Raw genomic sequence first — 24,382 nt, 5'->3', positions numbered from 1 at the left:
CTTGTTAGCTCAATGATTAAACACACGACTCAAGATCAAACGACACTGGTTTGCGCTTGAGCAACTTAAGGTGTGCACTTGAGCAACGCATTTCAGGACTGCTCTCCATTTAGCAACACATAGCGGATGAATAATTCCCCGGCAACAACATTTCAACAATTGGAAACTTCAATCACTTTCAATCTCGGTAACTGGCCCTGCGTCAAAAGCCTCTACAAGTATGCGAAACTACCAAGAATAACCTATGAAGGCTTTGCCAGTCCGACGATAAAAATTCTAAAACCGAACCAAAAGTACACTGTGAAAAAACTGTTCTAAATCTTAGCCTTATATGCTCTCACTCGGCGAGTGTCTATTTGAATATGATGCTATTACTATAGGTCTAGCGAAATTAATTTTTAAAAAATTACGCTACGATTGGTTGGTTTTGAATCTCTATCCTTGGACTGACAAAGCTTTGATTGGTTATTCCTGGCAGTTTTGCATACTTGTAGACTGTAGTGTAGAGGCTCTTGGCGCAGGGCCGGTTACCGAGATTGACAAAATGAAGTTTTCCGATTGTTAAAGTGTTGTTGCCGGGTAATTATTCTATTCATTAGGTACCGCTGAATGAAAAGCAGTCCTTAGAATGCGCTGCTCAAGCGCATACCCCGAGAGTCGAACCAGCGCCAAGTGATCTTGAGCCGGGCGCGTAACCAATGAGCTATCGGGGCAGACTTTAAGAGATTAGATTGTTGTGCAAATGCCAGCATTTGATGAATGCAAATAGCAATAGCATCACTTGGTGAGTCATATCTTTTGCTTCTTTCCTATCTATGTTAATATGCATTATTTGGTGTAAATATTGTAAAACATCGAAAAAATAAACCTCTCAAGTCTCATTAATTGCTGCAATTTAAATGGGTGGATTTCTCACCACGTACACGTAGCGCAAGCAGGGTTGCCAGATTGATAAAACAAAAAAGGCCTAATGCATCCCCCAAAAAGGCCAAATTATAGAAAAAAAGGCCAAACCTGAGGTTTTATTCTCTTTGTTGAAATCAGTGGTGTTTTTGCACTTACTTTCAACAACAAATTATATAATATTTACCCAGTTTCTATTGTTTTACATGTTATCTATTAAAGAAGAATCGCTTAATAAAATTCCTGAAAAAATGCAATCCATAAAATACAAACAGATAGGTATGGAAACAATTACAATACAACTGAAATATGCATACAACATTAGGCTAAGCATCATCCTGTAGACTAAAAAGCCATTAACGTCCACCAGTGAGACCCTGGTGACTAGTGAGAAGAAGTTAATATTGGCATATCACTTAATGCAATATGAAATAGTATATATATATATACAATATTTATACCCAATATATTTACTTGTAAGCTACATTAAACACCCAACACTGCAAAATCAGAAAAATCAATTGCATTTATGTCCAACATCCTTCCACAATGAACACTCCTTACTATTCTAGGAATGCTAGCGCCTCTGCCATTTCGTTACTGCTAGTTTCACCATAAACAATATCAGATGTGAAACGCCTTATCATTATGGCACTGGCATCAAATTTGTGCAACATTTTTCATTCAGCAGCATGTCCATTTGTATTCGCAAAATCGTTTTCAAAAGCTCAGTCTGCATTTTGTTTCGTGTTTTTTTTTCACTGCAGTAAGTAATGAAAAATCCTCTCTACTACTGCATTACTGACAGGGATGCAGAGACATGTTAAAGCATAGCTAGCAAGGTCTTTAAAATGGGCATGATGTAAAACGCTACACCAAAACTTTTCACTGTTGCTAGGGATAACCAAAAGAACTATGAAAACCAAAAGAAAAAAAGGCCAAACAAATGCCAATCGGGAAACTAAAAAAGGCCAAAAAAAGGCCAAGCGGCCAAACAAAAATTGTCCAGCCAAACACTTTTCAAAAAGGCCAAATTTCTGACATTTGGCCGTAAAAAGGCCAATCTGGCAACCCTGAGCGCAAGATGCTCAGTGGCGATAAATTTTCACAAAACTCGTTCGACATGTTTCCAAGTCATAACTTAAATACTGTAAAAGGTCAAAGTGTAAAACTGTTGAATTTGATGTCAAGTATCGGAAAATTATGGCTTACTTGCGAATAAGATCATAAATGATTAAAAGTAAAAATTGTTTGATATTCTTCTATTTAAGTAAAAACTGTGATTTTATACAGATGCTCAAAAACTTATCTTTTTAAGTAAAAAAAGTTGCCTGATGCAAGATTAAAAAAAAGGGAGCTGACTGCCAAGAGTGGTATCATAAAAGAACAGCAAAATAAAAAAGTAATGTATCGAGAACATGACGATATGTCGGTAACGTAGTTGAGTGGTAAGAACACCTGCACAACGCTCGAGGACACCATTTTGAACAGCAGTTGAAATTTTTACTTCAAAACTCAAACTTTAGGCTATAGCCTAAGTTACATAAATGTGTGATTAAAGAACACATTTCTCCATGTCACAGCAACTTTTCAATCAATCAATTTAAGATCATTTTGCAGAGTAAGGTCTGAGTTCTAAAGTAATATCTTGGAAGCCCCATATCAAGTGACAAGCGAGATAATCCTTCGTTGAATAGGCAACCGTAGGACATGCTTGCAGCTCGTTTTTTTGTCCGTGTTCTGATCAATCAGTTTATAGCTGCCTAGTTTCGCTTAAACTGCCTTAGGCTATTTGTTGTTTCGTGTAAGGCCTAGGCTAACTTGTGTTGCGTCGTCATGTGTAGCTTTTAACTTTAAATTTATGTAGCCTACCGTAGCCAGAGATATCCAAACAAAGGCTCGCAGCATAGTTAATAAATATACTGGTATACAGTATTTATTAACTATGCTCGCAGCGATTGGTGATTTTCACACCAGAAGGGCGCGCGGTAGATGGTATCGCGTTAAACATGCGAAAGTTTTGTAGGTCAGACCACGTAGTCTCTTGAGCAAATGATCAATAAAAATAAGAAACCATTTAGTAAAATCAAAACATTCATCAGCAGTCGCAGTGTAGCAACCAGAAAACATTCTTTCGCACAGCTACCTTGGCCCTCGTCCATTCTATCGCCGAGTACTGGCACCAGTGTGGTGCCGCAGCTCTCACACCCGCCATCAATGACGCACTACGCATTGTAACTGGATGCCTGCGTCCAGTGCCGGTCTTTGGGATGTGCAAACCGTGCGATCGCACAGGGCCCGCAAATTACTCAGAAAATGCAGTAATTTTTTCATTTTCAATGGAAAAATTCAACAAGTTAATTCAACAAAGGAATTAGCAACAAGAAAACATAGAGACTCAACGAATTCAACCTATTTCGTCACCTGAACATTTCGTACCCTGAAAAGATCGAGAAAAAAAATCGACATAGCCGAAGTCGCTGATCGGAGTTGCCGCAAATATTTCAAAATTTCTCGATCTTTTCAGGGGACGAAATAGGTCGAAATTTAATTTTGTTGCACGATTTCAGGGTACGAATTTTTCAGGGGACGAAATAGGTTGCATTCAGACTGAACATAAAGACATAGCTTTATTTCCGAAAAATGCCAAAGAAAGCATGATCTTAATCTTATCCTTTTGCTATGCCACCGGACAGCACCATTTTACAGTAGTATTCATACCTGAATTTTTGTTGAACATGCTCTCAGAATGCCCCAAATGCAAAGTAATTTTTCAAAATTTTCTGGGGGAGGCCCCCCAGACCTCCCGCCGTTGGTTGTCGCCTTCGGCGATCACTCCGCCACCACCTCCCCTCTCCTTTCAAAGTACCTAGCTATGCTACTGAATTGGATTATTGTCATTGGGCACTGCCTAAGACCGGCACTGCCTGCGTCCCACTCCAACGGACTGCCTTCCCATTCTTGCAGGCATCCAACCTGCTGAGCACTGTAAAAAAGCCATGATTTCCCTTGGTCGTGGCGCACTAGTCCCCGACCACCTCCTCCACAGCGCCTACCTGGAGAACAGCAGCGACTCAAATCAAGACGCCCATTTGTGCTCGCCGCACGACAGCTTCTGAACAACGTTGAAGATCTTGGAATAAGTGCGGCACACTGGACGAACTACACATGGAACATGGAGTGGCAAAACAACACTTCCCGATTCCGTGATTTCCTACCCGACGTCGATCTCCACCCTACGGGAATGTCCCTCGCAAGACTTGCGTGGGTCCGGCTTATCCGCCTACGAACAGGCGTCGGTCGCTTTCGTTCAGACATGTGCAGATGGGGTCTGGCTCCCTCAACGGGACGAGTGTGGTGCCACAGACCAGACAGTAGACCACGTCGTCCATGACTGCACAATCCACCAACCACCACATGGAACGCTTGGACTGAAGGCCCTGGATGACGAGACTGTCGAGTGGCTGATGACCTCATGCCCAAACATATAGTCCGGAAGAAGACAGCTCATACGACGAAAAAGAACCAGAAAACATTAAGTTACAAGCAATAAACACAGCTGGAAAAAGTTTTACTTTAATAATAAAAACAAGACAAAAAACAGAAAAAAAACATAATGCCTTTCACAAAATGTGTCAAATAAAGTATAAACCAACTTAATCAATGAGTAACTTACTTAAATACAATAAAAAGAACAAAAAAAAAATTGAAAACAAGAAGTTGAGTTTGAACGCATTCAACTCGTAGATCTGAAATGATCTTCATCAATCGTAGAATAAATATGACCTTCATTGCTCAAGAAATCCAATGCTTTCCTGAAAAAAAAAGTTTTCTAATCCTTTACACATTCCAAGTAGTCTACAGGCACTACAAAATAATGCGAAAATCAATAGCCTACCAATCGTCAAAGCTTTCTTTCAAAAAACGGTAACATTTCTTTTAGTGGCTTACTTCTTTTCTTTTTGAACTACTTCTTGAAACAACATTAACAAACTTTCGTTGCCTACTTATTGCACACAGTAAAACATGACCTTGACTTAGATAGATTAGATACTTAGATAGCCTCATGTTTTTTCTCAGTGCCTCCATGGTGTAGCTTCTATATCAACAAAGACATATTCTGTTATTTGTGCATTGAAATGAACGTGGAGCTATGCCGAAATAAACTTGATTGATTGAAACTTGGAATGAATTTCCTTGCCACGAACTTACTTGATTTGATTGATATTAAGGTTTTTTAAGGTGTTTCTGATCTCGGCTACACTCATACCAGCCTGGCTTTGAGCGGATTCGATCAGTCTCCAAATCTAGAAAGTGATATATGTTATGAAGCGGACCTAGTGGTGTAAACGTCTTTTACGAAGCTCCAAAGGAAGCCAGTTCGACACCGCTTCAGAGCACACTGCTGTGTCTCTGCAATGCACTCAGTGGCATGCCCAAATAAATGGCTGACACAATGACTAATATGTCCCTTCGCCGCTTTCTGTTGTATTGGATCTGTAATCGCAGTTTACTGTATGTTGGAGTAGGCTAACGAGCTCTAGGTGCAAAATAAAACATGGTTATAATATTAAAGTCTTGGTTGCAATAACCAACAGTTTCCTCTTGATTATTGTCCAAGCGAGACCGGTTTAAACGTCATTTTCACCACCCACACTCTTATGTTCACCTGTGTTTGCACGTTATCCATCCCCATGCCCATCACGGCTGCAGGCTGGCAGTGGTTAAAGCCACTGCCCTGGAAACCTTGAGGGTTCGAATCTCCGCTGAGTCTAGTCTAAAAATGTAGCTTAGGTTCAAAACCACTAAATACAGTTACATTATGAGTGGCAATTCTCAGAAATTTACTTTGTAAAATGGACTTGGACATGCTCAAACAAAAAATAAGAAATTATACCTAAAGCATATACACTACACAGTACACAGCTCTAAAACACCCACACAACACAAAATTAAAAAACAACGACACAGAATAGATAATTTATAGAAGACATGCTGCATACACGTTTTATAGAAGAAATGCTTGAAATTCTTTTATTTATTGCATTTTCTTCTTGTATTTTCTGCATCATGCATTTTCTTCTTTTATTGTTGCACTTGATTGGACTCGCATTGACTGCCTCTTGAATGAAAATTTTCCAAGATTCTCTGTTGTTTGCTGTGTGTATTATTAGGTGTATGTTCGTCTTGGTTTTGTCGGTTTGCTGGTTCAAGTTAGTTAATATATGTCTGCCTTGAGCACGCTTCCCTTCAATTTTACCTGTGAGAGAGAAATGTTTTAATTTCCGTTTTCGCAGCACGTGTGCTAAAAAATAAAGTTGACTTTTTTTAGATATTTTGTAATAGATTCTTTGTTTTTTTGATTTGATTCAAAACATTTTGGTTGCTTCTTCTGTCAGTCCAGGAAATCCTCTGCATTTTCGGAATGCCCACATTTCAAACCCATTTATTCTTTTATTAATTGGTTTGGTAATTGTCTAGGTTTCTGAATTATATTTAAAAATTGAATAAATGTAACACTTTAATACTCTGTATCTGGTTGAGAATGATATGTACTTATTGCATAATATTGATTTTATTTGCTGAAAAGCGGCTTTTGCTTGAGCAATACGTATATTGAACTCCTTATCATATTTTGCGTCCCAGTTTATTGTTGTCCCAAGATATCGAAAATTTTTACTTGTTTAATAGTTGATCTACTCATTTTAATTTGACAGATTGGAATTTCACTTTCTTTTTCTATTGTGATTACCATCGTTTCCGTTTTCTTTTCATTTATTTCCATTCCAAATTCTTTACTTCTTTCATTTACTTTATTCAACAAATTTTGTAGTTTTGCTTCCGAATCAGCCACCAAGACAGTGTCATCAGCATATCTCAGGATATTAAAGTTAGTTCTCCCAAATTTTACGCCAGCTTCATCTTAAAGACATCGGAGGATAATCTCACTGTATAATGAAAAAAGCCAAGGGGAGAGCATGCATCCTTGTCTAACGCCTCGCTTGATCGATAATTGATATCCAATCGTGATTAACCTTTATTGCTGCAATTTGATCGAAGTAAAGGTTTTTCATAATACGTACAATATTGTCGTCAATTCCAATATTATCTAGCATCTACAATTCTACATTCTCCAGTAGTTTGGTATTTTTCACTCAGTCGAAAGCTTTCTTATATTAATCTATGAAAGGGCCATATAACATCCAAAAAACAAACAATCTAGTTACCACGTGTTGTCTTTTCTTCCTTGCTTCATGTACTAGTTTAAACTTGATGCATTCTAACATGTGAACAGTCATCTCGTTAAGGTCTTCGACCACTCTGATGCTGAGAGCGTTGAGGTTGATGGTTTTCTGGAAGATTTAGTAACTGAAGTCAATTGTTTTCTTCACTTGTTTGTCTTCTTAATCCTATTGCATTGGAGTTTTAAATACCAAGATGAGAAGGAAACGAAGTAATGTTAAGGTGTATATCTTACAAAGTCGGCGTTACACCTTTAATCGCATCAACTTGTTACGTAAAAATGCGACTACGGCAAGGGTGTCCAAACTTTTTTCTAGGTGGGCCAAATTTGATGATGCAGAAGTGCCGCGGGCCAACAGTCTCTGGCAAACTTGCTCTACGTCAAGAAAGATGCATGTATAGCAATATTGAACAATGAACAATATACCATTAATACTACAAAAAGTGCTCAATGCCAAGCAAAAAGCCAATCAGAGCGAATTACTTCAAATATAGTTACTAATTCTCTAAAACCTTAACAGCCTGTTTCACCCTAAAAGGGTATCATCAAAAGGTCCTGAAAAATATGCAAAAGCAATAAATCGGTAATATGTAAAAATATATTAAATATGATCCCTTTTTCAACTTTACCTAACATCACCTTCAGGTAGAGATCTTTACTTGCTATTGCAATAGTTTTCAAACAACCAAAGTTAATCTTTTCTCGATCCATAATAACCAGATCGCAGTATCAAAAGGCTGTAGAGGTTTTAGAGAATAGTAAATACATTTGATATAGCAATATTGTGTTATTTTAATGTCATTTTCGTACAACAAAGAAATATGTAGGTTTAAGTATTTCGTTTTAAACTTAAACAGTCTAACTAGCATGATATGGAATCTGCATTTCCATCAGAAATTAACAAAAACAGAAATTGTGTGAAACGCAAGTTCTATGCTAATGTAAAGGATGGAACCGACGTTTGATTTCTATACCATTAATACCCAGGTCAAGTCTGGCTCAAGGTTAGCAGTAGACAAGCGTAAAATATCAGGTACCGTATGCTGAAGTCGCTCAGTTTTGATTTCAAGCGGTTCTTATTTAAGGTCATAGGCGAGAACGTCTGCTCACACAGATATGTTGAACCGAACAAGCTTAACATTTTCTTTGCAAGCTTTCGCATTTCGGAAAATTTGTTGTTATCCAGCTGCTAATAAAAAGGCACGAGAAAAAGAAGTTGCTCTCAGCTTCGGCGTCGCAGATGAGCTTAATTAGCAGCGGTTTTTGAATTTGCTAGCAAGAAAATTAAAATGAATGATGACTGCATCACTCATTACTACACTCTCAGGCAATAATAGTTTATTTTGCTGTTTCGACGCAATAATAATTCTAACTTTTTCACCTAGATTTTTCAGTGAAAAATACAGTCTTCATTAATTAAAAAAAATTCATTAATGTTTAAAAAAATGCAAGTTGAATTTTTGAACTTGTGTGATATCTGTGGGTCAAAAATAACACATTGTTCAACAAGGTGCGGGCCATACAAAAACAAAATGAGGGCCGGAGTTTGGACAATGGATACCTACGGTAACTGTTGGTTTAAAAGTAAAACGAAGAAAAAAGTGAAAAACTGTTGTTTAACAGAACATCTACTTCCAAGAATGAAAAACAAAAAAATAATAACAAAGTTGAGAGAACAGCATCACACCATTGTAATATGAAACAAATTCTGCAATATCTTTTCATTCAAAATCTGTTTAATTCTGAGACACGTGATCAGTTGGACTTACCTGAAAGCTCCGTACTTGAGCAAAAACTCGAATGGGCATCCCTTCTTCAAACAGAAGCTCCTCAATTTCACCCATTGAATCTTCATCATTATCAAATGAGCTCCTACAAAAAAATACAGCAAACTATACATTCAATTGTTTACATATAGCCTACCAGTGTAAATTATAACAAAAATTTAATAGAAAAACTACAAAATAATCTTCAGCTTTCCTTGTCGGTATGTTTGTGACAAATTTATTAAACTTAAGTGTATGTTTTGTTGTCTGAGAGTGTATACTACACAGTAAGTACAGCACATAAAAGCATGTTCTTTTGATAACAGTTTGTATGATACGGATGTTGCTAATTTAGTAAACAGTAACATAGAAGCAAGGAAGCCTACTAACAAAATGAATTACCTACTTATTTCAAATACACAATACAGCAGTACAATATGCATAAAACCTAACAATATCTGCTTACCAGTGTTTAACAACAACAATCCCAGTAGTATCATCAACTTTGTAACTTGTGCAAGTTTGACTTTTTTCAACACTGATAATTGTGCCGACAATCGTTACTTGACTAATTTCTGCTTCACCAAGTTTAAACACAGACCCATCATAAATCATCTCTTGGATATGCACAGCAGTAACTGGGGTAATGTTTTGGAAACGAAATTTCTATGACATGCAAAAGAACATGTTAAAATAAACAAATCACTTGCAGAGTAAGTAATTAATATTTGTGGGCATAAAAATTAAATGAATCTGTTTACCAGTTATTTTATTCTAAACATGGATTTTTTTGTTCATACAGATATTGAGCATACAGGATGCAACCTAATTCGTACCATGAGCACTTTGTACCGTCAGTTCGTACCTTGAAAAGATCGAGAAAAAAAATTAAAAAAAGCCGAAGTTGCTGATTGCAGTTTCTGCAAATATTTAAAAATTTTCCGCAAACAAACAAAAATTCTTAGGATCATTTAAAGAAATTTTAAATTGTGTGCGAAAACTCCGATCTACCCTAACCCTTTTAAAATGTTTGCGGAAACTGCGATCAGCGACTTCGACAAACTCTTAGGATCATTATCGAAAATTTTTAAATGTTTGCGAAAACTGCGGAAAAAACGAAAACTGCGATCAGCGACTTTGTTTTATTTTTTCTCTCGATCTTTTCAGTTTGTTTGTTTGCGGAACCACCCGAACCCTAAACCTTTTAAAATGTTTGCGGAAACTCCGATTAACCCTTACCCTTTTAAAATGTTTGCGGAAACTGCGATCAGCGACTTCTGCAAACCTGAGGGTTTTTTTTCGCTGAGACTTTTCGGTCATTTGTCCGAAATGACTTGAAAAAATTTGATCAATTTTATTTATTTCGGTCATTTTTGGTCATTTATAGTCAATAGACTATAACTTTTTTTGGACATTTTGACCGAATTGACTATATTTTTTTTTCGAACATTTTGCTAAAAAATCGATCAATGACCGATAAATGACCAAAAAAAAACCCAGTTGCAAACTCTTAGGATCATTACCGGAAATTTTAAAATGTTTGCGGAAACTGCGGAAAAGCGGAAACTGCAATCAGCGATGTTCTATTTTTTTTCTCGATTTTTTCAGTTTATTTGTTTGCGGATACCGATGCCTAACCAATACTCCGATACCCTAACCCTTTTAACATGTTTGCGGAAGCTGCGATCAGCGACTACGGCTTTTTTAAATTTTTTCTCTCGATCTTTTTAAGGTACGAACTGACAGTACAAATTGTTCATGGTACAAATTAGGTTGCACCTGAGCATGCATACATACCTTACTTATTATCCCTTTGATTGGAGCTAAAGGGATATAAAAACAAACAAAATTCTAACAAAAAAATGAAAGTGCCGATACATAACTGTCTCTTTCAGTACATACCGTACCATATGTAGTGCATTATGTATTGCGACAAGATTGACTTCGAGAAAAAACTTTAGAGTATCATGTATGCATTGCGACATGTCTATAAAAGCATCTATAAAATATAGACGAAGCAAAGTATTATAAAATTGAGGCATATAATAAAAAAGGTTTTTGCAGTGAATCATTCAAAATAGAGTTGCACTTTCTGAATTTTATTAGGTGTTTTGTTATTGCAATAGGTCACCAATCAAAGAAGATTGCAAATCATTGCCATAATATGATATATCAAACTTACTTTAGGTTTGTCAACTCTTACAGACGGTGACCCAAAATCTCCAGCACTTGTGTTAAAACTACTATTTCCAAATCCCCCACCAAAATCTGAAAAAATATTTCATAGAATGATTAACCTAAGTAGCAGAGCAAGCCACGTTTTTTCACATGTGCATAAATTCCTTAACATACATTTAAAACATAGCAAACTTATAATTTTTAACCATAAAATTCATATGAAATGATAAAGCAGTTGCAGTTGTAAAGGTCACTTCTTGCTGCACTATGAAAAATCAGAATTGAAACAATCTTTGGTTAATTGAACATGACAGAAAAGTGTTGGAATTTCACTACGGTATTCTAACATCCACTTGTTGGTTATGTACTGTATTTTATTACTACAATATTGCTCTTTTGCATTCCAATAGTAAAAATTAAATTGCGTAATGCGACAACAAAAATGCACTTTCAAACTAAATAGTTTTAAATGAAGTAAAGTTTAGAAATTACTATTTTATACCAGCTAGTGGTCAGTAAATATTCTGATTTTTTTATTTGGAAATATAAGTATCTTAATACAAGTCACTATAAGCAAAACACAAAACTAACTCAAAGAACAATGACAATACCATGGTGTCCTCCGGAATTTTGAAACATTCCTTTGTGATGTGGAGCAGATAGCAATACTCATAAACCAAGACTAAATGTTGTAGATATCAGTTGATGCCAGGCTATTTTTTCTGTAACACTAAATTTGAAACAATAAAATTGCTACTTTTTCAGAAACTAATCTAATATTCACTAAGCTGCTGACCCAAGTCCCAAGGTAAAAAATGATTCAGATTTTAAATAATATCAATTCACCCGCGAAAAGTCTAACATAAGCAACGAATAACGAACTGCTCTATACCGCCTCCAAAGGTTGAAGTTGGTCAGAAGGCTGGTGAGAGCCGAGAAGGAGAAAACTTTTATTTCGTTTGACGTGAAAATGGTACGGTACAAGAATAATTATTATCAGTGCAAGAAAAAAACGAGTACCGTACCTTTAGCACTAAATTTCACAACGAGCAGTGTTCTCACAAATGCAATTCACTAATTTGTACAAAAATTTAAAAATCTGCAAGAAAACAAAAACAACTTGGTGTACCGTCGTGTTGCAGGAATATCGATTTAAAAGGTTAGAAATGCTTCATGTGTTTCTCGGCAGTCGAGTGTAGCATGAATTCAGCGATAGACACGTGTTTTGACCATGAGGCTGGGCTCGGAAGAATGAAGCTAGGCTATATTTTATTGCATAGTTCCTTTACACTTTATCCTGATTCCCACTTCTTGATGGTGTGGCACGAAACAGCTTAATCCGCTTTCGGGATTTTGCTCTTCATCGGTACCACAAACCTAAGTTGTTTCTAGTAGAATACAAGGGTCGACTTGCCTTCACTGATCAACCCAACAACTCTCGCGTGTAAGGAAAATTCGAAGAAAAAACAAAAAAAAAAAACAACTTCGACCAACGGGTGTGAGGACTAACAGACCTCCCCCGCAATGGTATTTAACGGTCATCTACGAGTGCGGCGCTTTAGACAATATGAGCTTCTGAAGCTTGGCCGACTGGTTTTGTGGTGTTTGAAGGTGGCGTGGCGTCTTCCCAGGTGGGCCTGCAGCGCGTTCTTTTACTGTAAGCCTGCATTGGGAGGTTTGGGCATCACGAACTTGTGTCGCGAAAGTGACACGCTTTCGATAGCTCATGCTTTCAAGATGCTGACGTCACCTGACAGCATTGTCTCTGCCGTCGCTCTCGGGCAGCTTAGGCGTCATGCCTGTTTGAGGTTCGGTACTCCAGATCCCACGACTGACCACCTGGCCAGTTATCTGAATAGTGACCCCCCTCCTGACGGCGCCCGTTCTAGACCGTGCCCTACAGGCGAGAGCCTGTGGGGCCGTGTCCGGCGGCCACCCGTCGCCTGAACGTACGTTGGTCCGCCCGCCCGGATGGCGGCCTTGAGTTGGCCGCGGGGAGCTCCACAATCACCCCTCCTATAAGGAAAAAAGTGGTGCCGACCCTCCATCAACACAATGACTTGTGGTGGAGGAGACAGTGGGAATCCAAACCTGACCAATAAGGCAAGACGGTCAGTGCCCACTGCCTGTCCGGATTTTCAAATTCCTGGACCCGGCGCCCGGAGCTCCTGGATCACGCAAACCGAGTATTTGCGTACAAAGCTAGATTGAATCTATAATGCCAACTAAGTCAAAACCAAGCCATGGCCGTCTTTACCTACCTGCCATGTGTCGTGCGTGTGGGAAAGCGGAGCGAAGAGACTCTCCCCCACATATTGAATCACTGCCCTACCGTGATGACTGTCGTCACGGAACGACACAATTCAGTATTGAGGGAGATCGTGGGGCACGTGCCTGCCGAATGGCAACCCGGGCTTGCCATAGATAATACGGTTCCACAGCACGTGGAAGCGGGCGGTGCCGATCTGCGTCCTGACATCGTCTTGCAACGCCCTGACGGTGTCACGGTCGTATGTGACGTCACATGCCCGTTCGACTACGGTGCGGATTCTCTTCGAAAAGCCGCCGACAGGAAACACGACAAGTACGGCGAGTTATGTGTCAACATAAAGGAAGACAGGAAGCGCCCTTCCAGGGACGTCCTGTCACTTCCGTTCGTCGTAGGCTCCCTCGGGAGCTATGCCCCGACGAGCTCTCGAGTTCTGACGGCCTTGGACGTTCCTGCTCGTGGGGTAGCAGAGGTGGCTAGAAAAGTGGCCTCCCTCTCAATCGAAGGATCCTTCCGCGTCTGGAAAGCTTGGAACGCCGGGCTCACTTGTGGAGGGGCTACGTCATAGAAAAGACGACTTCAGCGATCAGAAACTTATTCCCAAATAACAGAAACGTTGCAGTGAGTATCCGAGCGCGCAAGACAGCAAACCGTTTGGATGTTATAACCTTATATCAATCGCCTAAAATTCATCACCTTATATCATCACCTTATGCCTATAAACCAGTGCCACTATTTATATAATGCTCCAGTCCCATCAAACCCAAAAATGAACAAAGGAAAGAAATAAAATGCCTCATGTGCATTGTGAATCGAGACTGGTTTAACAGCAATTAAGTAACTTCAATCATCACTAGATCTCTATGTATTAATCAATCAATTGTTTCGAATTATCATACGCTGTCTTCGCCTGGTGACGCTGTTCTTGCCCGCTCGGATCAACCTCGCTCCGCTTTCAACGCATTGATCAACACGATCCCCTGATCAACTCGATGCAGCCTCAAAGTTTTCACCTCTATTTTCTACTTTTACCGGTAATGTAGCCTATCAGTGCCTCTGGTTTCGATCGCTAGCCTCCCCGACCCAGCTGGGCGAACCTGCCTCAACGTCTGGTCAGTGCACATCCGTGCTCGCCGAATCAAAGCTTGCTCTTCTCCAATGAGTATTTATTACACTCCCACCTATATTTTTTTGTTTCTATTGATTAATCGAGCCTCTGCTCCACATTTTTATTCGAATTTTGTCTGCCACGAGAGCCAAATTATCCTTAAATAGTTCGACTCTTCCTCGTGGTAGACCACAATTTTATCCGCTCTGCCTACTTGCAGACCGGATATAAGAGTCAAAGTACCTGCGCCGAGGACGCGCGAAGGAGACGTGGGCGCCGCCGGCGGTCAATTACTGCCGGTTCCAGCGTCCACACGTCGCAGGTCATCTTTCTGGGCAATGCAGAAAGAGCCTGTCTCCCTGGCCCGATCCGCTATTGTAAATTTGTGGACGGGTCATGTAACGTTTTCGATCCACACTCTCCCTCCACAGGTACCTCGACTCTCCAGCCTGGCCCCCGCGACCTAAGCTGGTGGACTTACCCCTCCGGGTGCATCGTCACCCCTAAATCAAGCCGCTCCCTGCCGCCGCGGGGTGTGGCAGGCCGGTTTTTTAAAGTCTTTGACCTGGCTATGTTTGTTTGTGCTCTCTTGTAGCGATCCATTATTTCAACATATAAGTTTTCCTGCCTTTTACTAAAGTTTCTGTAATTTTCCATGCAACTGCTCCCAAAGAAAATAGAAAAAAGGGCGCACACAATAAAATGGTTTGTTCGTCCTTTGACGAGAGCTCTATCAAATCGGACGAGCTCACACGAAACCAGCTCTATCACATCAAACCAGCTCAATTAGACAAAGAGCTCTATCAAATCGGACGAGCTCACACGAAACCAGCTCTATCACATCAAACCAGCTCAATTAGACAAAGAGCTCTATCAAATCGGACGAGCTCACACGAAACCAGCTCTATCACATCAAACCAAATCAACGAAAGTTTGCAAGCGTGTAACTTAGTAGCCTGTTGATATTTTTTACGATTTGCTGGTCAGGGAAGTTTGTTAGTGTCATCTTTTTGGTATCTTAGGTAAATTTAGCGAATTTATTTACCTGTCAGAGGCACTGTAAGAAAGAACCCTAATTTGATTTAGAGCTGTGTCGCTGTAATCCCTACCCTATACACAAATGCACATGTAAGGAAACCGCAAAAACTCACTTGGTTAGCGCGTGACTTCGTGAACAAAAAAGCCTCAAGATCCAGCGGCGCTGGTTCGACTCTCGGGGTGTGCGCTTTAGCAACGCATTCTAACTAAGGACTGCTCTTCATTCAGAGGCAACTAGTGAATGGAATAATTCCCCGGCAACGACACGTCAACAATCAGAAACTTCACTCTTGTCAATCTCGGTAACCGGCCCTGTGTCAAATGCCTCTACAAGTGGGTTATGCGAAACTACCAGAATAACTTATCAAGGCTTTTGATCCTAAAGAGAGGCAAAAACACCGCGAGAACCACAGAAATTATTTGTGAGTTCGCGGGATTATACAGATTCTAGAATTTTAAAGCGTGATTGAGTGACGAAAAAACGTGCGAAAAGCTCGCAGGAGCTGCAACTGAAGCTGGATAGGGCCTAATCAGTTTAAAATTGATTTTAATGCTCGTAACCACGTGGCCCACTTATCGATTTTGCTTATCTTAAAGAGAGCATCACTGTACTTGCGTGTATGTTTTTTTAAAAATATAGTTCAATTGGTTACCGCAAGCGTCTGACTTTGTGTAAACCAAAGAAGCCTCAAGATCATGTGATGCTGGTTCAGCTCTTGAGCAACGCAATTCAAGGAGAGCTCTTCATTTAGTGGCACATAGTGCATGGCATAACTTACAAATACGATTATAATTGGAAATTTCAAAACTTAAACAAGAATGGTATGCGAAACCGCCTGGAATAACGTATCACAGGTTTTCTCAATCCAATGATAAAGATTAAAACCAATCAATAGCCTTCATTTGAGGTTTGAAATTTTTTTCACGAGAGCCCGGATATTTTCTTGGTACTGGGCCCAACCTGTGCTCTCATCAATGACAACAGCAGCAATTGTATTACAGAACTCGAACATAACGGACACATTGAGATCAGCTATCACCAGTCATTTACAAGCTAAAAAATCCAGTAATATATGATATGCGGTTCCAGTAGTCTAACTACAAATCATTGCTCCAGAACTGTAAGAGAGTGTTTTATTCCTTTTAAGTTTTGTTTGGTAAGTTGCAAAAGCTCAATTTCAGAAAGAATGAGTTTACTAGTACACAAGATTTGTTGCACGTTCCTTCGATAGCCAATCACAAAAATACTTCACATGCGTCATGAGCAGTCAAAACCGGTACACGACATTTGGGCGAAACTCTGAATGCTGTCTCTGGGTCAATGCAGAGGTACCGCTCAGATGCTGAATTTGCGTTGGCGTGCAAAAGCGTCATAGCAATTGCATTTCTTTCAAGACCTTGAATTGTTGAAAAACTTTCGCTACCGCCAATTTGGCCGTCGCCCAAGATGGTTTCGCCCAGATGTCGTGTACCGACAAAACAACACGCCACAATTTCATCTGTGCTGTCTTTTCATCAGAAGCAATCCACACTGTCACGTATATAACTGGCAGTAAAACACACCATACTCCTGCGCTCTCAAAAAAGAAAGTGCCTTGAAGCTGTTCAAATGTACAACGTCATTCTCGCGCTACTTTTTCCCAGCATGACGTAGGTTATGAACCTACGTCATATGATGGTTTTGTCATCTCCGGAAAAGGTTTCCTTACATGACCACTCTCACCGGAATGGCCCGTTTCAGTGAGTCCGATTCGGTGAGTCCCTATTCGGTGAGAGCCTTTTTCGGTGAGAGCCCTATTCGGTGATTTTTTTAAAAATTATCGGGTACCGTAGCCCATAGGCGTAGCCAGGGGGGGGTGAAAGGGGCCATGGCCCCCCCAAATTTTATAGCATTTTCCAAGACATCTGGCTATTAACACCCCAAGGACTCGTTTTAGACACACAAAAAAACACCAATAAATTTTGCAAATCGTAAATTGCGCAAAATTTACTCGATTTACGTTTCTTTTAACTAATTTGTGGAAGCAATTTCAGAATGGCTTACTCTGTTGGGTTTTTGTGCAGCTGAGTTTTTGGTGTTCTCTAATTTTAGCCGCAGATTTTGCCCGTTCGTGTGTAAGAGCTACCTTTAATAAGTTAATAGCTGTTTATCTGCTAATAAATTTCATACAAATATTACCCTAAAAGTGTTTCCAGAAAGCGCTATAATCCATTATTTAAGTGTAATTTTGCAAAAATTTTCCGGGGAAGCATGCCCCCGGACCCCCTAGAATACACCAGTTTCATTGCTTCCCCTTGCTCAAGCCACCAGGATACGCCACTGCCACTGCACATCAGGTGGCGATGTCTTAAATCAAACACTTTGTCGTTCTCTTCAATTCATCACATATTTGGCCCCCCAATTTTTTTTCCTGGCTAGGCCACTGCCGTAGCCTAATTATCATTGCCGTTTTAGGGTTAGGGGTTACGGTCTTATTTCAACGTTTAGCGACGTTAAAACGATGTAAAAGCGGCAATGATAATTAGGCTACGGTACCCAATAATTTTCAAAAAAAATTTCAAAAAATCACCGAATAGGGAACTCTCCGAAAAAGGCCCTAGAATACAGTACATCAAAGCTGATTTAGTGAAAAAATGCACAATGATGACATTTTTCTAGCAACTGGTGCTGGGTAATGCGATGGTCACTTGCTTGAAAATCGTATAAGTAAAGTTATGTAATTATAATTACCAATAATTAGTAAGCCCATGAAATCTGCTTTGAGCAGTCAAGATTTAAAAAAGGCGCATTACAAAAGTCATGCATTATTATGTATCAAATACACCATTGAGAATGTGATAAAAGCAATGATAATGCCGTTGTAATGCAAGGTGATGGAATATTTAAAGCTTAACTTATTGTAGTTACCTTTTCAAATTCGTTTAATAACTTATAAGTTAAATGTAAACATAAGTATAAATGTAATCGACTAAAAATTGTTACTTTGGTAAATTGAAATTTTTACATTCAATCCGACCTTACTTGCAAAAACGTGGTTTTGATAATAACAAAGTCGTTTTTTATGTTGATTGCAGTCATTGAATCAAAGCAAAAATGACAAATTGTGCTGAGATGATATGTTCTACAGTCCATGCAATGCATTTATGGGTCTGCTACTATTCGGTGAGTTCGATTCGGTGAGTTCCTAACCTCTAACCCTAACCCCAAACCCTAAAACGGCAATGATAATTAGGCTACGGTACCCAATAATTTAAAAAAAAATGAAAAAATCCCCCGTTAAGGGATCGGACTCACCAAATAGGACTCACCGAAACGGGCCATTCCGGCATTTATATACCAAAAGCTTACTAACTCAGTCACGGTGTACAAATAAATGACAAAATCCACAATGCAAGTTTTGAAAACTGTGTATATAACAAATTGTTGTTAATGCACAGCTATAACCTGTCAACCACTAAACGATAAAAACAAATGCATGCACATTATTCAGTCTTAGCTTGGTGAATCCAAATTTCATTTAAAGTCTCTGTTACCTAAAAAGACCACATGTTCATTGAGCGTGAATAAAAACTGCATTTGTTCGTTTGCGAGTTCAAGAAACTATTTATCAAAACTGTGGAGATCCAAAATTCTGGAGTGACATGGAGTACAGATTTTAGATTAAATCCATGCATCACAGCTCTATGGCAGCTTCAGCAAAACAACAGAACAATAAAAGCAAAGCATGTTTTAGTGATTCCGAAGTCTTCATAGACAATTGTGTAAAACAAAAATCAAAAATATGAGACAAAATTACATCGTACTTGAATTATAAACATTGTTTGTGTTGTTTATTGTTCTATCATAGAAGCCAAATTCCACGAAAGTAATGGTCAGGAATTTAAATGAACTGAAAAAGAGAAGTCATCGCTGGTGGAAATTTTTGCATTGCCAAATATGTGGGAGCATGTCTTTTAGGCGCAGAGAGTTAGGCGCCGGTCAAATAGGCGCGCACACTGTGGCGTCTGGATATTTAGGCGTGGAGCACTGTGGCGCCCGTTCATTTAGGTGCTATTCCTAGTAAAATCTGCAGATTGTATCAGCTTGGCAGGTAGGGCAACGCTTTCACCCAAAATGTTGTATTGAACAGAAAATTATGTCATAGCTTCCGTGAGTGAAGTTGCTTAAACCGGCAATGCTTTTCACACACAAAATGTTATACTGAACAGAAAAATATATTGTTTTTTAATGCGCGTGTTCCGCATTTATTTGTTGTTAGTCCAGGTTTGTGTTGGCGAAAGCTTTATCAATAAATCATTCAAGTTTCCGAACATGACTGAGTTCACTTTTAGTGAGTCAAATAATAACTACACTAATCATCAGTAAAACGTATATCGTAGCCTATATTCAAGTGGGTGGTAGGCTTGAGTGAAGAGTAACTTAGTTTTCCGTCAAAACCCCGACTAGGTTTAAATGACGAGCAAAGCCGCACCATTATGCTTGCAACTTGTAGCCAGGGTTCATATGCCCTATAGAAATGTATTCATGTACTGGTAGTAGAGCGTTGTCTCATACGTACTCGCCACACGACTAATCCATCCCGAGTAGAAGTCATTGCGAAAGACAACAGATTAAGTAAGGTTCCATCTGGCTGCAACCTGTGTTCAGGATGCATTGCATAGCAAATGTCCTGTGGAGATGAGCTAAGGGAACGTTCAAATATTACGTAACGCCTTTGAGGGGGAGGGGGGGGTTTATGCAAAGCGTTACGTTAGCGTCACATCGAAGGTTCAAGCAAAACGTTACGTAACGCTTTCGAGTACGAAATGGTAGTTTTTTGTGCTGAATTCGTAGTGAAAAAGCGTTACATGGGGGAGGGGGGGGTCAAAAATTCGGAAAAAAAGCGTTACGTAATATTTGAACGTTCCCTAATATCAAGAGTAGTGGAGAGTTGTCTCGCACCTCATCTCCACACGCGCAATCGCGCATTCAAGAACAACATATTTTTCTGTTCAAAATAACATTTTGTGTGAAAAGCATTGCCCTACCTGCCAAGCTGATACAATCTGCAGACTTTACTAGGAATAGCACCTAAATGAACGGGCGCCACAGTACTCCGCGCCTAAATATCCAGACGCCACAGTGTGCGCGCCTATTTGACCGGCGCCTAAAAGACGTGGACCCAAATATGTTGATATAGAAATTTACAAATCATCATCTTCATCAGGTAGGGCACATTGATTTGCAATTTTCAATTCCTCTTCATATTTCTGGAGTAAGCTGTTATCGATTTGAACTTCTGGTGGTTCGAGGGCTGGCGCCTCCACAAATTCAAGGTTGGGGTCACCGACAAGCTTTTTTGCCAACCACAAGAACGGTTTCTCGAAGTTGTAGTTAGACTTGGCAGAAATGTCATAGTACTGCAAGTTCTTCTTGCGATGAAAGTTGATAGATTTAGCCTTGACTTTCCGATCTTTTATGTCAACTTTGTTTCCAACTAAAACAATAGGAATTTCAGTGCAGACTCGGACAAGATCTCTGTGCCAATTGGGGACATTTTTATACGTCACTCTTGATGTGACGTCAAACATGATGATTGCACATTGTCCCTGTATATAGTATCCATCACGCAGTCCTCCAAATTTTTCTTGACCAGCTGTATCCCAAATATTGAATTGGATGATCCCACGATTGGTTTGAAATTTAACCGGATGGACTTCAACGCCAAGAGTAGCAACATATTTCTTTTCAAATTCACCCGTTTTGTGACGCTTTACAAATGTTGTTTTTCCCACACCACCGTCTCCAACCAACACTAGTTTGAAACAAGCCGCATTGTCGCTAGCCATTATTAAATAATATTTAAATTAGAATGTGAGTTGATTATATGAATTCCTAAAACAACAAAGTGAATACGTTGAATAACATTTCTACATTGTGTCAATTCCAAAACATGGAAATACATTGCAATAATCCACCTTTGTATACAGCATATCAGACATGCTGTCTTACTTTGATATGTATCATAGTATGCCTCAGAAAAACAGTTTTTCAGGGAGGCCAGTTCTTTGTTAAGTATGCAAGCCTTAAGGTGCGTCTACACGACGACTGTTTTCCTGCTTAAGCTAGGCAAACTTCTTGTTTCTTTAAGTTAATCGCAGTTTATGCCGCTTACTTTTAAGCAAATGAGTGAGTAAGCAAGCCGTCGAGAAAAAATACGCTCCAGAGCAAAAAACTGGGCGCTTAAGTGAGTTCTCTTGCTTAGAAATGTTTTTCCCGCCAAAATCTCAGGTCTCCTCTCAGCTCAGTATCCAGACAGGGCAGGGCGGTATCGTTAAAGGATTTCGTTAAGTTTTGATCCCAACCCGTTCTTATTAATGTTGCGGGCTGAACTGGCGGTGACCGTACTCGAAATAGCCCATAGAAAGCACAATATTTTCCAATTTCAAATCCAAAACAGGATCTCAGCAGAAAACCATTGCCATTGTACACTGGGTAATAAAAATAGCGGAGGAATGATCTTGCTGGTTGTTACCAGTCACCCACGCTGACACGAAATTCTGTTTCCAACATTTCAACCTCACTGAGGTGTCTGAATGCTTCAATAAGCAGTAAATTGCGGGTTTGCATCCTTCGCTTTTTGCAGCATTTTTTACACAACTTCTGGGAAGCCATGACTGAAGGAAGCAAGTCTTTTAGGCGCTGGTCTAATAGGCGCGCACACTGTGGCGTCTGGATATTTAGGTGCGGACTGCGGACACTGTGGCGCCCGGTCATTTAGGTGCTATTCCTAGTAAAGTCTGTAGATTGTATCAGCTTGCCAGAAAATTATATCCTGGCTTCTGTGAGTGAAGCTGCTTAAACCGGCAATGCTTTTCACACAAAATGTTATATTGAACAGAAAAATATATTGTTGTTTTATTGATTTATTATTGTTTTATTTGTTGTTAGTCCAGGTTTGCGTTGGTGAAAGCTTTATCAATAAATCATTCAAGCTTCAGAACATTATTGAGTTCATTTTTAGTTAACTCTTTCGCGACCACGGACGTATACACAGTTACACACGTCTTGGGATTTTTGCCATGATGACCAAGGAAGTATCCCCAAGTATCCCTACGTCCAAGATTGAAAGGTAGCCTATTTCAAGCAAAAAAAAATGTAAATGATGGCAGATAAAATTTTTCTCATGTGTAGAATTGTTTTGGCATTCGATTAAACTACATATATTTTCATATTATTGTATCATGCTTGGGTAGTAAGGATTATAATGAAGTAGGCTACACTTTTCTGCCAATTTTTAATTTTTTTAGAAATTAGAAAAAATACCGTGTGGAAAGTTGCTAGTTGTACATTGAATGTTTTAAATTTTATTGCAAAGCTTTGCATCTTCGGATAGCTGAAGATGTATGCTTTTATTTGATGTCAAGATTGTGCGTCTATGTCGATCACATGAGATGTTTTTACGGCGTAAATACAACAGATTTGTGTGAAAATGTCTGGTACTATTTAGATTAAACGTCTTGACCTCGGTGGTTGCGAAAGAGTCTAATAATAACTACACTAAACATCAGTAAAAAAATATCATACCGTGGCCTATATTGAAGCGGGTGGTTAAAATTTTATTACATGTAAACTAATAGGAAAATCTATCTAATAGTTTTTAATGTAGGCTACAGTTTTTCAGGCTATAGTTTAACTGCTTTGGACAACTCAAGTTTGTACACACACACTATAGCATTAATTAATCAAAGTTGTGCGCTTTTAAACATTTTGAAAGTCATTTAACAAACAAGCACTGGTTTACTATTGACCTAGTCAAGAAAAGCATTTATGTTGAAAAATAGCCTACCTGAATACATTATTACTCAGCGCTGCCACTCAGCAACTTCACTCACTGAAACCATGACCAACAACGCACACGCATTAACACAACAATATATTTTCCTGTTCAATATAATATTTTGTGTGAAAAGCATTGCCCTACGCCCCTACCTGCCAAGCTGATACAATCTACAGACTTTACTAGGAATAGCACCTAAATGACTGGGCGCCACGCCGCCACAGTGCTCCGCACATAAATATCCAGACGCCACAGTGTGCGCGCCTATTAGACCAGCGCCTAACTGTTAGCGCCTAAAAGACGTGGACCCTGACTGAAAGACTGCAACAACTTCAAATGGTTAAAGAACAGTCAGTTGCTTGGTCTACTCTGCTGTACTTTAGCGCGAACTGCTATGCTTTGGCGCGAACTTTTTAAAACGTGACGTCATTGGGGATTAGATACTCACGTGACCGCGATTCAAGCAAGCAAAATCTTCGTCGAGGTTGCCAGTGTAGACGAAACGAGCTTAATCAGTAGCTTAAGCAAGAATTTCTAAGCAAGAACACTTTCTCGTGTAGACGCACCTTTAGAAATCAATGTTTAAAAAGTGAACTATGCAAAAGTGGGCAGTGGCTACAGGTACTCAACAATATAACTATGGTCACTGAAGCTTTGGTTCCGGAGTCTTGAGCATGAAGTTTGCGTATAACTTTGTGATGCAAACGTGACTCGATCCCGTTTTGCTTATGAAAAGTATGGTCATTCCCTTAAGCACAAATTTTTTTTCTGAAACACGAAATATTTTCCATCACCCACTCTTTAATTTTGAAGATATATTTTTTGGTAGTAATCCACTTTTAGCTACTTGCGTCTACCTTACAAAACAATTTATTTCAGGCGAAAACTCCATCAACTTCGGAAATACGGAAGAAGATCGTGAATTGGAAGCAGGATTTTCGTGGAAGGGGAAAAATCCCTAATGCGTAAATGCGCAATTGGGGAAATTTGTGGATACAACAAATCTTTCAATTGCACGTTTATTTTGGAATAAATTTGCTTCCATTTGACATGGTT

The 24,382-nt window shown here is 39.3% G+C and overlaps 2 protein-coding genes across 2 annotated transcripts; both read right to left on the bottom strand.

The window, feature by feature from the left end:
- Positions 1-4,468: 4,468 nt before the first annotated feature.
- LOC145765439 (replication protein A 32 kDa subunit-B-like) lies at positions 4,469-11,927 on the bottom strand. The gene is made up of 8 exons (XM_082577259.1): positions 11,703-11,927; positions 11,096-11,181; positions 9,380-9,579; positions 8,917-9,019; positions 7,131-7,256; positions 5,573-5,680; positions 5,116-5,210; positions 4,469-4,718 (listed from the first exon to the last, which is right to left on the bottom strand). The coding sequence occupies exons 1-8, from the start codon at positions 11,728-11,730 to the stop codon at positions 4,640-4,642; spliced, it is 825 nt and encodes a 274-aa protein (XP_082433385.1). The 5' UTR covers positions 11,731-11,927; the 3' UTR covers positions 4,469-4,639.
- Positions 11,928-16,623: 4,696 nt separating this feature from the next.
- LOC145787749 (GTP-binding nuclear protein Ran-like) lies at positions 16,624-21,377 on the bottom strand. Its single transcript, XM_082599564.1, has one exon. It carries the CDS (start codon positions 21,333-21,335, stop codon positions 20,691-20,693), a length of 645 nt encoding a protein of 214 aa, XP_082455690.1. The 5' UTR covers positions 21,336-21,377; the 3' UTR covers positions 16,624-20,690.
- Between the last annotated feature and the right edge of the window lie 3,005 nt (positions 21,378-24,382).

Source organism: Aplidium turbinatum, chromosome 2, assembly GCF_918807975.1.
Source record: "Aplidium turbinatum chromosome 2, kaAplTurb1.1, whole genome shotgun sequence".
Classification (NCBI taxonomy): domain Eukaryota; kingdom Metazoa; phylum Chordata; class Ascidiacea; order Aplousobranchia; family Polyclinidae; genus Aplidium; species Aplidium turbinatum.
The sequence above is the reverse complement of the archived record's forward strand: the minus strand, read 5'-3'. Positions and strand labels throughout refer to the sequence as shown.

What these genes read in the sequence shown, in the direction of transcription:
- LOC145765439 (XM_082577259.1), bottom strand. Translation starts at nt 11,730, where the DNA reads ATGTTTCAAAATTCCGGAGGACACCATG. An exon ending in AAATTCCGGAGGACACCATG is followed by an intron (nt 11,182 to 11,702) that starts GTATTGTCATTG and finishes ATATTTTTTCAG; the next exon opens with ATTTTGGTGGGGGATTTGGA. An exon ending in TAAGAGTTGACAAACCTAAA is followed by an intron (nt 9,580 to 11,095) that starts GTAAGTTTGATA and finishes TGCATGTCATAG; the next exon opens with AAATTTCGTTTCCAAAACAT.
- LOC145787749 (XM_082599564.1), bottom strand. Translation starts at nt 21,335, where the DNA reads ATGGCTAGCGACAATGCGGCTTGTTTCAAACTAGTGTTGGTTGGAGAC.